A 13,939-nucleotide genomic window follows, 5' to 3' on the forward strand; every position below is an offset into this window, starting at 1 on the left:
ATTGAATATAATGCAGTTTAGCAGTCCTTAGATGTAGTGAATGGTTACGATTTTTCTTTATCCAGGCTTTATTTTCATCTGGTGATCCTGTCAGTAATGCACTTCTTGTCTGAGTGATAACATTCACTAAAGCCAGCCATAGATGGTTTGAATCTATTTAATTTCTATCTAATTTGAGCCATCTATGGCCAGGCTGATTGTACCCAAGTCAATCCATCAATCAACTTGGGTACAACCAGCATGTCGGATTTTTACACATAAAAACAGATGGAAATCTTTCCAGAAAAAATGTTTTTTTGGGTTGAACTTTTAAGAAATGCACTACAACAATATATGCAGCAATGTGTGAAAGTAAAGAGTTATCCATATTGGCTGAGATTTTTAGCAATTATGCAGGATGCAATGCTAGACATTAAAATTAGTCTTTGTTTATAAACAAATGAGAGGAATAGCCACTGAATGCCTTTTACACGGAGACAGTCTATACATATTAAACACAGATTATGGTCCAAATCTTATATTACCAAAAGTGTTTTCCTCAAGTTATTTTTTTTGCAGTCATTCGACAGTCATTTGGAATGAAAGTAATGAGTTTTAGCTTCCTTTACAAAACTCAACAGATGTGATGCAATATAAACTTCTATTTTGTTTTCATTTTAATCTTTTCAGAAGAAATGGCACTGCCATTTTTATTGCAGTGTCTTGCTGAGCAAAGAGGGAATATGTCCCTTTGTCTCCTAACAAAGTAATAAAGTAGAGCAGATATTTAAACCAGATTTCTCCTATATCCCCTCAAGGGACAGACTCATCGCTAGACAGTGGCGAAGCTGTAATGGCAAACAAACTACTTCTGCCACCATATAGCCAGTATATTGGATAATGGAATCAGAAAATAAAAGATTTAATGATCTGAACACTAACGGATTACCTGCAAAATATTATTATTAAAATATGATTGTATATCTAAATAGTGTGAGTTAAGAAATTGCAGTAATAGCTACAAATTAACATCTTTAGCCAGGTCCCTGAAATTAAATAAAATATATCTCTGGGGATACAGTGCCTTGAAAAACTCATATATTTATGTGATATACCTGTTACCCAAAATGGCACAAAATTGTGAAGTGAAAGGAAAAGGATCAATGGTTTTAATTTTTTTTTTTTTTTTTTTACAAACACCTATCTGAAAAGTGTGGCATGCATTTGTATTCAGCCCCATTTACTTTGATACCCATAACTAAAATCTAATAGAACCAATTGCCTTCAGAAGTCACCTAATTAGTAAATAGAGTCCATCTGTGTGTAATTTGATCGCTGTATAAATACAGCTGTTCTGTGAAGCCCTCAGATGTTTGTTAGAGAACATTAGTGAGCAAACAGCATCATGAAAGCAAAGGAACACATCAGACAGGTCAGGGATAAAGTTGTGGAGAAGTTTAAATTGGGGTTAGGTTATAAAAATAATATCCCAAGCTTTGAACATCACACAGAGCTGTGTTCAATCCATCATCAAAAAATGGAAAGAGTATGGCACAACTGCAAACCTACCAAGCCATGGCCATCCACCTAAACTGACAGGCCAGGCAAAGAGAGCATTAATCAGAGAAGCAGCCAAGAGGCCCACGGGTACACAGGTGAGAGAAACTGTCCATAGAACCACTATTAGTCGTGTACCCCACAAAAATGGCCTTTATAAAAAAAGTGGCAAGAAAAAAGCCATAAGAAGTCCCATTTACAGTTTATGAGAAGGCATGTGGGAGACACAGCAAACATGTGGAAGAAGGTGCTCTGGACAGATGAGACCAAAATTTTACTTTTTGGCCTAAAATCAAAACGCTATGTGTGCCTGAAACAGTGGTGGTGGTGGCAGCATCATGTTATTGGGATGCTTTTCGTCAGCAGGGGCAGGGAAGCTGGTCAGAGTTGATAGAAAGATGGGTGGAGCCAAATACATGGCAAACTTAGAAGAAAATCTATTAGAGTCTTCTAAAGATTTAAGACTGGAGCAGAGGTTCGCCTTCCAGCAGGACAACAACCCTAAACATACAGCCAGAGCTACAATGGAATGGTTTCGTTCAAAGCATATTCATGTGCTAGAATGGCCCAAAGTCCAGACCCTAAATCCAATTGAGAATCTGTGGCAAGACTTGACAAATGCTGTTCACAGACACTCTCCATCCAATCTGACAGAGCTTAAGCTATTTTGCAAAGAAAAATGGGTACAAATTTTAACTCTCTGGTTAAAGACATCCCCAAAAAGACTCACAGCTGTAATTGCAGCAAAAGGTGGTTCTACAAAGTATTGACTCGGGGGGAGGCTGAATACAAACGCACACCACACTTTTCACATATTTATTTGTAAAGAATGTTGAAAACCATTTATCATTTTGCTTGCACTTCACAATTAATGTTCCACTTAATGTTGGTCTATCACATAAAATTCCAATAAAATACCTTTTCGTTTTTGGTTATAACATGACAAAATGTGGAAAATTATTTTTATTTGTATGAATAATTTTTCAAGGCACTGTAGGTAGTCAGTGTTGCCCCCCACTAAGTGTTGACTAGGCTAAAGATCAAGCTGGGCTATCTGATCACATCCTACTCTAAAACTAGAAGCACAAATTCAGTTTCGCTTTTGATACACCTTGTAAGGAGTATAGTTGTGAAGCATTAAAGAAACATTCTCTGCCTGCGTAAAAATCACTAGGAGGATTTGCCTGCTCATGCTATTGCTGAGATATATGCCGATCTGGATAGCTGAATGGAAAATGACCTAGAAAAATGGTAAAACATTTTTCAATAATAAAAGGATGCCCACCCTGCTAAGACACTGGCACAATCAGAGGGGAACGGTTGGGTGGCCAACTTTGTAATTATCATAATCTTTATTTTGACTTTGTTGTCAGTGTCCAAATTCAATAATACAGTACAACAATCTACGAATAACTAAATCCTATGTCCCTTATTGAATGAGAAAAAAAAAGAAAGACCTTCTTATAGGAAATATGGCAACAATTAAATCTCGACAAACACCCCTACTGTTACAGTGACAGGCAGACATGAAATGAAGGGACATGCCTTCTCTGCAGATCAATAAATTCTGCCATTGGCCTTTAAAGTTAAAATAAAGGGCTCCGGGCCTATCTATAAATCACAACCTTTTGATTTTATATCAGTTTCAAAAACAAGGTCTGCTCATACAATTTAGACCAAGAATTTGATTTTCAAACAGCACGTTTGTATTTTGAATGGTAAGCATTAGAGGTTTTTTGTCCACAAGTATCTGACTCACAAAGGCCAAGGTGTAGTGCAATGTATTTGCAATAAAAAACAAAATTTACAAGATATGATGTGCTCTGAAACTATTTATCTGTAACAGGGTTATTATTGATGTTACTATGAAGAGGCATTTTATTTTTATTTTACATTACTTGCACAAGTGTATTTCTTGAAATGGAGGATATGCATCTGCATTTTAAGTCTACATCTGTGTAACAACTTCTTGTATGGTAAACTGCAAGAAATAATATTTTTCTGAAAATATATTGTTTGCAAAAAAATGCTCTAGGTAAACATTGTATTTTAAATGTAGCAGGAGAGACTGGTCAGAGAGCAGCTGTTAATGATATGGATGACAAGCAGCAAAGCAAGAAAAGACGACAGGTCTCAGATCTAGCAGTTTACAGGGTCTCTACCACCCTCAGGCTATGTTTGAAGCCAGTGGAGCTGGCAGTTCCCAGCTTAGTTAGATGACTACATGGGCTAGTCAGAAGCAAGATCAGACAGATGGAACGATTATCTATAGCCATGCTGCAGATCTATTTAAACTGTATCAAAAAGTTATATACATTTCATAGTGTAGTAGAGCTGCACTGAGAATCACAATTGTTTCGCTTAAAATAAATATCATGATTCTCACGGTGTAACATCATCTTTCACATTATACAAAAAAATTGGGCAAACTCTCCGTTTGTTCTTTTTTCATTTTTATTGAAGTGTATTTTTTCCCCTATAAAATTGCGTTTGAAAGACCGGTGCGCAAATACAATGCAACATAAAATATTGCAACGACCGCCATTTTATTCTCCAGGACAGGGGTCTCAAACTGGTGGCCCTCAAGCTTTTGTGAAACTACAAGTCCCATAATGAATCTGCCTGTGGGAGTCATGCTTGTAGCTGTCAGCCTTGCAATGCCTCATGGGACTTGTAGTTTCACAACAGCTGGAGGGTCGTCAGTTTGAGACCCCTGCTCTAGGATCTCTGCTAAAATATATATATAATATTTGGGGGTTCCAACTAATTTTCTCGCAAAAAATACTGATTTCAACTTGTAAGCAAGCAGGTAGCCAACATTTCTAGAAGTGAAGGGCTAAAAGATTTTGGCAGCAATCAAATCTCCTCAAATGAGCCAAGTTCTGGCTTGATTCCTGGTGGAGAGATATTAAGTATAGAGAGAGTCTTCTATTGTGGGGTGCTTTTATTACTCATTTTGATTTCAGATTTCCATGGCTGTGAAGTGCAAGTACAGCATCTTTTGAGTTTCCAAGAATCACCTTGAGCTAGACTGAATTATTGTATTATCAGTCACTTAAAAGCATAGGTCACCTTTTTCAAAAATGTAATTATGTACCCACATTATTATTGGTAAAATGTTGCATATAATAAATGTTTGCATTGAAGCCTGCAGAGCATTGCAACCATGACCTGTCATTGGTGCACAGGCTCGAGCATCGTTTACCAGGACTGTATGGAGGTACAGATCTTCGGTAATGAGACTAGACCAAAACAATGAACTAAACAACTAAATTGATCTCCATTGTGATGCGTGAGTCCATCTGCTGCAGTGGCAGATCACAATAAGACACAACATCTCTCCCAACTTAATGGAAAGCAATAAAAACCATCCTTTTGTGAACCTTTATAAAACATGACACAAGACTTGAATAAATAGAGAACTCTGCGTATGGTAATATAAAATATATTAAAGAAGCTGCTCCCCTAAAGTGGTGTGAAAACAACTTTAGCAATGTGGGGGGTGTATAATAAGGGGGCGCTAATAGTAGGTGATAAATTCTACTGTTACAGCTAGATGTGATGTGGAGCACCAGCTGCACTGTGTCTCACTCTCGTGGGTAGGTGTAGCGTGCGTTGCATCGCCTCTCTGTGTCAAATCCAGAAGTAGCTGAACATGATCAGGAAAGCCTCGACGTACGTTGTATCTATTGATGTCGTCGGGAAGCTTCCTGGTCACATGACGGGTGTCGTATTTATAACCCTGGGTGAGATGTGATTGGTTGTATGAACACCACAAAATAAAAGTAAAAAAATGGCAGAGCCATCTTGTGGACGAATTTGGGTACTTAAACATACACTCCAGCTGCAAGGACTTAGGTCAGACCTCACCCTATATTCTTCACCCTCAGTTAGGGCTTGAAAATGGCCCATATCCAAACCTGAAAAGGAACAAGATAGGTCAGCCCCCGCGTTCCTTTAGTATACATTTGTATAATGGAACACAGAGCAGTTGGCCCTTCTCAAAAGTCCCACTAATTCAAACAGTTTAGAACTATCAGCAACTCTAACATTAAAGTAAATCAAATTCAGAAATTTAAAATTTCTCCCTAGTTGCCCAACAAGAAAAAAACTTTTTTTCATTAAAGCGGAGTTCCGGCCACAATTTCACTTTTTAAATATAAATACCCCTGTAATACACAAGCTTAATGTATTCTAGTAAAGTTAGTCTGTAAACTAAGGTCCGTTTTGTTAGGTTGTTACAGCATTTAGACACTTTATAAAATAGAAATTGACTGGGGCCATCTTAAGTGTGTGCATCATGAAGCCAGACTGTATGACTTCCTGGATTTCAGCCTTGCAAATCTCACACATGCTCAGTGCTGCACAAGCAGTGTCAGATCAGGTTTCAGCACCTGTGCTGTCCAAGTCACATGATTCTTTGAGACTGGGGAATGCACAGACTCCTGGAAAGTTACACCCACTACATTCCCAGGAGTCTGTGCGGTGTAGGTTAGGAAGCATTAAGCACCTAGGTGCAGGAAGTGGGAAGATTAACTATTCTGCCTAGCAACAACACTTTGAAGGCATCTAAAAAAAAAAAAAAAAATTTGTAAAGGACTAATGACATTTTTTTTTAAAACTACTGATGTAATGTTATATTTATGGGTGGAACTCCACTTTAACACTGATCCTATATGATAACTTATGGAAATTCCCTCTAGGGTTGCAAGGCTTTCTGGGCATGGTCACCTTATTCCACTGTTGCGCTCTACCAAGAGATCCTAAGTGGCTGTACAGCTTCGCCACAGCTCAATTCTGCTGTGCACCACCAAAGGACTCAGGGGGACAGGTCTAGGAAAAAAAAAATAAGGCTGCTAGCCCCTGCTGGCTCACAGAATTATTTATGAAGTCTAATGAAAACACATGACAGTGCCAATTGCAAGAACCCCCCTTCCCTGCAGCTTCTTACACTTTCTCAGAACTTAAGGTCATTTGGCATAGACTAAAAATACTTTTTTTCCATAAATATATGTGCTGGTCCCTGAACGCAGGGATAAGTGAGCTCCTTCCGACGGCAAAAAGCCAGAAGAAGAGGCTATAGGTGGATGAGCAATGTGGAGAATTAGGTGGTCAAAGGAAGTGCCAGGCAAGAAAAGAAGCTGAGCTGTGCAAGGAAACATCAACAGGGAATCTAGTAATAAAAAAGAGAAAAACGAAGGGGAGGTGAAGAGCACAGATCAGAGAAGGCTAAACTGAATAAAAGTCACCACTATACTATACATGCCTTTCTAGACCCATTTCTAACAAACCTTCCGTTTTTTTTTTTTTTTTTTTATATTAAGTGATTTAATTTTTATTTTTTAACCTGCCTGCCTACACTTCTGTTTCAGGAAAAGGACTGGAACATTTTCTTGCCGTTTGGCTCCTGTTTCACATCATATAAAACCATAATACTGTATAAACGTATGCCTGCAGACTGTAAACTATTTAGGTCATAGCATATCTAGCAGAAGTTAATCACATTTAACTGCATGTGTTCTGTAATACCAAAGAAGTTTTGCTGCTTATCTAAACCACTTTTTGAACTCTAAATGGGGGTCACAAGATATTCCAATTTTTTTTAATAATTGGTGATGTGATTGAATGAGGTGGGAAAAAAAATACAAATAATTTTATGGATCAAAATAGTAAAAAGCAAGCGACTGCCTGATGCCAGTGTACAGAGGGAAGCCACTTGCACAGGATCCGAAAGACAGGGATTGTCTACTTTCCCAGCGACCTGTCAGGTATGAGATACACATACTTACTTTGTGCCAAGATTGAACAATGTTATTATGAAATAAAGATCATTGCTGAAATTCAGCTTTAAGATGAAACAATTGTTCCTAAACCGGGGTGGGGGTCTTCAACGCCATTGGTTAGCCCAGTGTTTCTCAACTCCAGTCCTCAAGGCGCCCCGACAGGTCATGTTTTCAGGATTTCCCTCAGATGAAATGGCTGTTGTAATTACTAAAGGTAGTGAAACTGATCAAATCACCTGTGTAAAATAATGGAAAGCCTGAAAACATGACCTGTTGGGGCGCCTTGAGGACTGGAGTTGAGAAACACTGGGTTAGCCACATAAGATGACATTTTAAAATCTACACCCCGATGATCTAAAAGCAATTCATAGTTTCAGTCTTGAACAATTGACACATGCCGTCATACTTCCTGGCGCAATGAGATCAAACTATGTAATTATTAGAGAGTGGTTTAACAAATTTTCACATCTCCCATTATGTTTGTGGACATCCACAGTGGCCGTGATGCATTAAGGACGTGTGTGGATGTAAATGCTGAGGGATATTTCAGACAGTATTAAGAGCTGAAGCTATCTGAAAAAGCAGCAAAATGTTCTCAACATTACATTAGTTTTGTTGTATGCGAGTAACTGCTAATATAGCTGTATACATGCTGTGAGGCACTGGCTGGCAGGGTTGTGGACGGCATTTATGCATCACCTAGGTTTTATACCTACGCAGGGTGAGGAGTTCTGGGGTTTGTGAGGAAAACAAAATAGATGTTTTTTTAAAAATCTTATTAAATTCTGTTCCGAGTCTTGGCTTGGATCTGAGAGGCTTTGTAGAATAAAGGTGGGTGGGAATAAAGCGTCCACTGCTACAGCCACACCTTACCTGGCAGCCACACCTCATTATTAGTTGACTGTGCTCAGGTCTTTTCATTTTGGGAGTGAAATGAGGCTTCTTACCCAGAAGACAGCTGTGCTGAGATGTCTGAGAGAGGATAACTACTGCAGGTGCAGCCTGTGGCCACTGTTGTGTACTCTGAGAGAGAGAGAGAGAGAGAGAGAGAGAGAGAGAGAGAGAGAGAGAGAGAGAGACTGCCCTAATAGGCAGAGTGACTCTATAGCAAAAGCTGGGAAGCTTCACAGTAAAGTGGCTGAATTGTTATGTGATCTGTGGGTTGGTTAGAACCTGTGAAGGCAATCCTTCTGTAAAATAACTTAATCTTAAGTAAAAGAGGGCAGACACGCACAGTTTTTTCTTTTTTTTTTTTTCATTTAGCCACTTAAAGTGGAGGTTCACCCAAAAACTCAATTTTTAACATTAGATTGAGGCTCATTTTGGGAAGCAGAATCAGGTGTCTTTTTTTAAATCGAAGCAGTACTTACCGTTTTAGAGATAGATCTTCTCCGCCGCTTTCGGGTATGGGCTGCGGGACTGGGCGTTCCTATTTGATTGACAGGCTTCCGACGATCGCATACAGCGCGTCACGATTTTCCGAAAGTAGCCGGACGTCGGTGCGCAGGCGCCGTATAGAGCCGCACCGACGTTCGGCTTCTTTCGGCTACTTGTGACGCTATGTATGCGACCGTCGGAAACCTGTCAGAAGTCTGTCAATCAAATAGGTACGCCCAGTCCCGAAGACCATACCCGGAAGCGGCGGAGAAGATCTCTCTCTCTAAAACGGTAAGTACTGCTTAGATTTTAAAAAAAACACCCGATTCTGCTTCCCAAAATGAGCCTCAATCTAATGTTAAAAATTGTTTTTTCGGGTGAACTCCCACTTTAAGACCCGGACCAATATGCAGGTTAAGGACTGTGCCCTTTTTTGCGATTCGGCACTGCGTCGCTTTAACTGACAATTGCGCGGTCGTGTGACGTGGCTCCCAAACAAAATTGGCATCCTTTTTTTCCCACAAATAGATCTTTCTTTTGGTGGTATTTGATCACCTCTGCAACAATTATGAAAAAAAAATGCTATATTTTTTACTTTTTGCTATAATAAATATCCCCAAAAAAGATATAATTTTTTTTTTTCCTCAGTTTAGGCCGATATGTATTCTTCTACCTATTTTTGGTATAAAAAAAAATCGCAAGCAGCGTTTAATGATTGGTTTGCGCAAAATTTATAGCGTTTACAAAATAGGGGATAGTTTTATGGCATTTTTATTATTATTTTTTTTTTTTACTACTAATGGCGGCAATCAGCGTTTTTTATCGTGACTGCGACATTATGGCGGACACATCAGACAATTTTGACAGATTTTTGGGACCATTTCACAGCAAAAAGTGCTATAAAAATGCATTGATTACTGTGAAAATGACAATTGCAGTTTAGGAGTTAACCACTAGGGGGCGCTGTAGGGATTTTGTGTGACCTCATATGTGTTTCTAACTGTAGGGGGTGGGGCTGGACGTGTGACATCATTGATCGTCTTTCCCTATATCAGGGAACAGACGATCAATGACAGTGCCACTGTGAAGAACGGGGAAGGTGTGTTTACACACACCTCTCCCCATTCTTCAGCTCCTGTGACCGATCGCGGGACACCGCGGGACTCCGCTAAAAATAGCAGCGCTTTACCGCTGACGCCTCAGTGTGGAAGTAGTGTAAGTGGTACGAACATGGAAGAGCTGGAAGAATATTTGGCAATTAGGTTATTGGGCAACAAGTCAGTAACATGACTGGGTATAAAAAGAGCATCTTAGAGAGTGTCTCCGAAGTAAAGATGGGCAGAGGTTCACCAATCTGTGAAAAGCAGCAGGTTAAATAATTTCAGAATAATCTTTACTGTACAATTACTTTAAGACTTTAAATATATCATCATCTACAGCACATAATATCAAAAGATTCAGACAAATGCAATATTCGATGCCCATGATTGTCAGGCCCTCAGGCAGCACTGCATTAAAGCGATTCATGACTCTGTGATGGACATCACTGCATGGGCTCAGGAACACTTCCATGAATCACTGTCTGTGAACACAGTTTGCCATGCCATCCAAAAATACTAGCTAAAGCATAGAGGAAGCTATAACTGAATATGATCTAGAAACGCCACGGTCTTCTCTGGGCCAAAGCTCATTTAACCGCTTCCCGACCGCCTCCTGTATATATACGGCGGCAGAATGGCTCTGCTGCGTGAATCACTGTATATATACTGCAGTTGCTTTAAGAGCCATAGCAGGCGCGCGCAACCGCTGCTCGGCGGGGGACGCAGAAACACACAAATCCCTGTTGTCAGTAAGAAGGAATGATCTGTCTTCTCTCCCAGTCAGTCCCCCCCCCCCACTTAGAACACACCTAGGGAACACACACTGAACCCCTTGATCGCCCCCTTGTGTTAACCCCTTCCCTGCCAGTGACATTTATACAGTAATGGTCCCAAAAATGTGTCGAAAAAGTCTGCAGCAATTTCGCAGTCCCAATAAAAAAATCGCAGATTGCCACCATGACTCGTAATTTTTTTTTTAAATAAAAGTGCATAAAATGTATCCCCTATGTTGTAGATGCTATAACTTTTGCACAAACCACTTGAAATAAGCTTATTGCAATTTTTTTTAAATTGGTAGAGGTAATCAAATACCACCAAAAGAAAGCTCTATTTGTGGGGGGAAAAAAGAACGTACATTTTGTTTGGGTATAGCATGGGCACCATGTCCTCCAGAATGAAGAGGAGAGAGATCTTCTAAGTTATAAGCGCTCAGCTCAAAAGCATGCATCTCTGATGGTATAGGGGTGGCATTAGTGCATATGGAATGGGCAGCTTGCACATCTAGTAGTCCACCATCAATGCTGAAAGATATATCCAGGTTTTAGAGCAGTATAGGCTCCCATACAGATGTATTTTTTCAGGGAAGGTCTTGTATATTTCATCAGTACAATGCTAAACTGCATCTATGACAACTGCATGGATTTGTAGTACAAGAGTCTGGGTGCTTCACTGGCATGCCTGCAGTTCAAACCTTTCGCCAAGTGAAAATATTTAGCGCATCTTGAAGTAAAAGCGAGGACTAAAAAGACCCAGGTCTCTTGAGCAGTTCGAATCCTATATCAGGCAAGAGTGGGACAACATTTCTCTCCCAAAACTCCAGCAATTTGTCGCCTCAGTTTCCAGACATTTGTTGTAAAAAATAAAAAAAGGGATGCTACACTGTGGTAGACATGGCCCAGTCCCAAATTGTTTGAGACGTGTTGCTGATATCAATCTTAAAATTACCTTTATTCCTAAAATTGTATATTTTCTCATTTTAAAAAATGTATATGCTTTCTATTTTCTATTGTGAATAAAAGATGGGTTTATGTGATTTGCAAATCATTGAATACCGTTTTTGAAATTGGGGTTGTACCAAGTACTATTGTAACATGTGCAAACGGAACAGCCATGCAAGACATGAACCACTTGTTGATCGGACAAAGATATTTTAGGCTCTGCTTCACATTAAACTTGGACTGATGAAAAATTTCATAAAGGTGATGGAAAAAAAAAAAAGGTTCAGATTTTCGATATTTGACACAGATGTTTCCAAGAATAACTGATGCCGAAAAAAAGGCATTTTTGTTGGTTCACAGATCAGATACTTCATCAGTGACAAGCAGTTCAAAGATCTGTTTTTGTGACCAGAAAGAACACCTGGAAAGCATTTACGCATTTATAATGCCCCGTACACACGATCGGTTTTCCGGGCGGTAAAAAGTCAGCAGGGAAAACCGAGGGGAAAGCCGAGAACCTGCTCGGCAGCTTTTTCCCCTACACACGGCTGGTTTTCCTGGCAGGAAAACTGCCATGACAGCTTTGGTCGGGAATCTCGGCTGTGTGTATGCTCCACCGCAGTGTTTCCCATAGAATAACTGCCGGGAAAAAAAGAAAACATGTTCTAATTTTTCCTGATGGGAAAACTGCCATGGAGCATGCACACGGACAGTTTATCCGGCCAAAAGCTGTCATGGCAGTTTTGCCGATGGGGAAAACTGGTTGTGCGTACGAGACATAAAAGGATTTTCTTGGCAACCACCAAACTATATATAGCTGGTTGACAAACTTACTACAGCATACAAGATATCATGAAGTGCAACATTACTGAATAATAATTTTCTACATTTACACCTTGGGCTTTCCTAAAAATCCAGGTGCAGTTAGCGACAAACATGGTGAAAAGTTTTCACCAGGAAATTGCCACAATGGAAAAACAATATCAGGGCAACTGGAATCCATCAATGCTCGCTGACTATTGTTGGAAACTACTGCAAGGTGCAATGGACACTGAGTACAAATGAAAATCAACAGCAAAACACTTTTAGCCCTCAGAAACATTAAGCAATTAAATAAATTATAGACAGGGGGCCAGATTCATGTAGATCAGCGGATCTTTAGATCCGCTCGATCTACGTGTTTTACGATCCGCCGGTGCAATTTAGCGAGGCTAGTGCAGTATTCATCAAGCACTTACCTCGAAAATTGCATCGTCGGATCGTAATTCCCCCGGCGGAATGCAAATTCCGCGGCTAGGGGGAGTGTACAATTTAAATCTGGCGCGTTCCCGCGCCGATTTAACTGCGCATGCGCCGCCGGCAAAATTTCCCAGTGCGCATGCTCCAAATGACGTCGCTAGGACATCATTGTTAGCGGCGGGTAATTCAATTGCGGCCATCCATATTCCCGATCGACTTACGCAAACGACGTAAACATTTGAATCTCGGCGCGGGAACGACGGCAATACTTAACATTAGCTACCCCTCATATAGCAGGGGTAGCTATCCGCCGGAAAAAGCCGAACGCAAACGATGTTAAAAAAAAGCGACGGGCGGCGTACGGACTTGAATCGGCGGTTCTACTCATTTGCATATCCGACGCGTAAAAAAAAGCGACGACACCTAGCGGCCGGCGGTAGATTGCAGCCTAAGATTCGACTGGTGTAAGTCACTTACACCAGTCGGATCTAAGGGAGATCTATGAGGAATCTGATTCTATGAATCAGCCTCATAGATCCGACCGTCAGCTCTCAGAGATCCGCCGTCGTATCTCTTGATGAATCTGCCCCATTAAGTTAATGTTATGTTTTCTCAAGATTCCTATGTGCAGATTATATTATGGACATATAGGCAAACAATATTGACTAACAAAAATGTATTCCAGCAAAAAAAATAAAAAATAAGATGCTGCAAGACTGGACTTATGCACTTACTCTGTAATCTCCTCAGTCACAGTATGTTCCACCTGCAGCCGGGAATTGACTTCTATGAAGAAATGTCTACCGTGTTTATCTACGAGGAACTCCACTGTACCAGCGTTTTCGTAACCAACCTGCAAACATATAAGGTGAAGACTGCCATGAAGTTTTTAATTTTTGTCTGAATTTAAAGTAAAACAAGTGAATAGAAAAAAAAAGTAAATGCAGAAGTAAATTTAACTGAAAACTCTTCGTATAAAGTACAACTAAAGCCAGCATATTTATTTTTAAGTAGTAAACCCCATTAACGTTCCACATATGAAAGATCATCAGATAATGAATCCATCATTGCAGTCTCTCAGCTAGCACATTTCCTATCAGTGTCTCCCACTTGGAACTACATTTCCCATGATTCAAGACAGCAGGCAATGAACAAGCATGCCTAACAAGAAGGGTGATTAGGCACG

The 13,939-nt window shown here is 40.0% G+C and overlaps 1 protein-coding gene across 3 annotated transcripts in view; it reads right to left on the minus strand.

Annotated features, from left to right (window-relative positions):
• Positions 1-13,939, minus strand: part of PC (pyruvate carboxylase) — a 671,516-nt gene that overhangs the window by 344,646 nt on the left and 312,931 nt on the right. For all 3 annotated transcript variants that reach the window (XM_040328827.1, XM_040328828.1, XM_040328829.1), the window contains one exon: positions 13,488-13,606. In XM_040328827.1, coding sequence (XP_040184761.1) covers positions 13,488-13,606 — 119 coding nt within the window. The remainder of the gene's footprint in view (positions 1-13,487; positions 13,607-13,939) is intronic.

This window comes from Rana temporaria, chromosome 11 (assembly GCF_905171775.1).
Source record: "Rana temporaria chromosome 11, aRanTem1.1, whole genome shotgun sequence".
NCBI classification, from domain to species: Eukaryota; Metazoa; Chordata; class Amphibia; order Anura; family Ranidae; genus Rana; species Rana temporaria.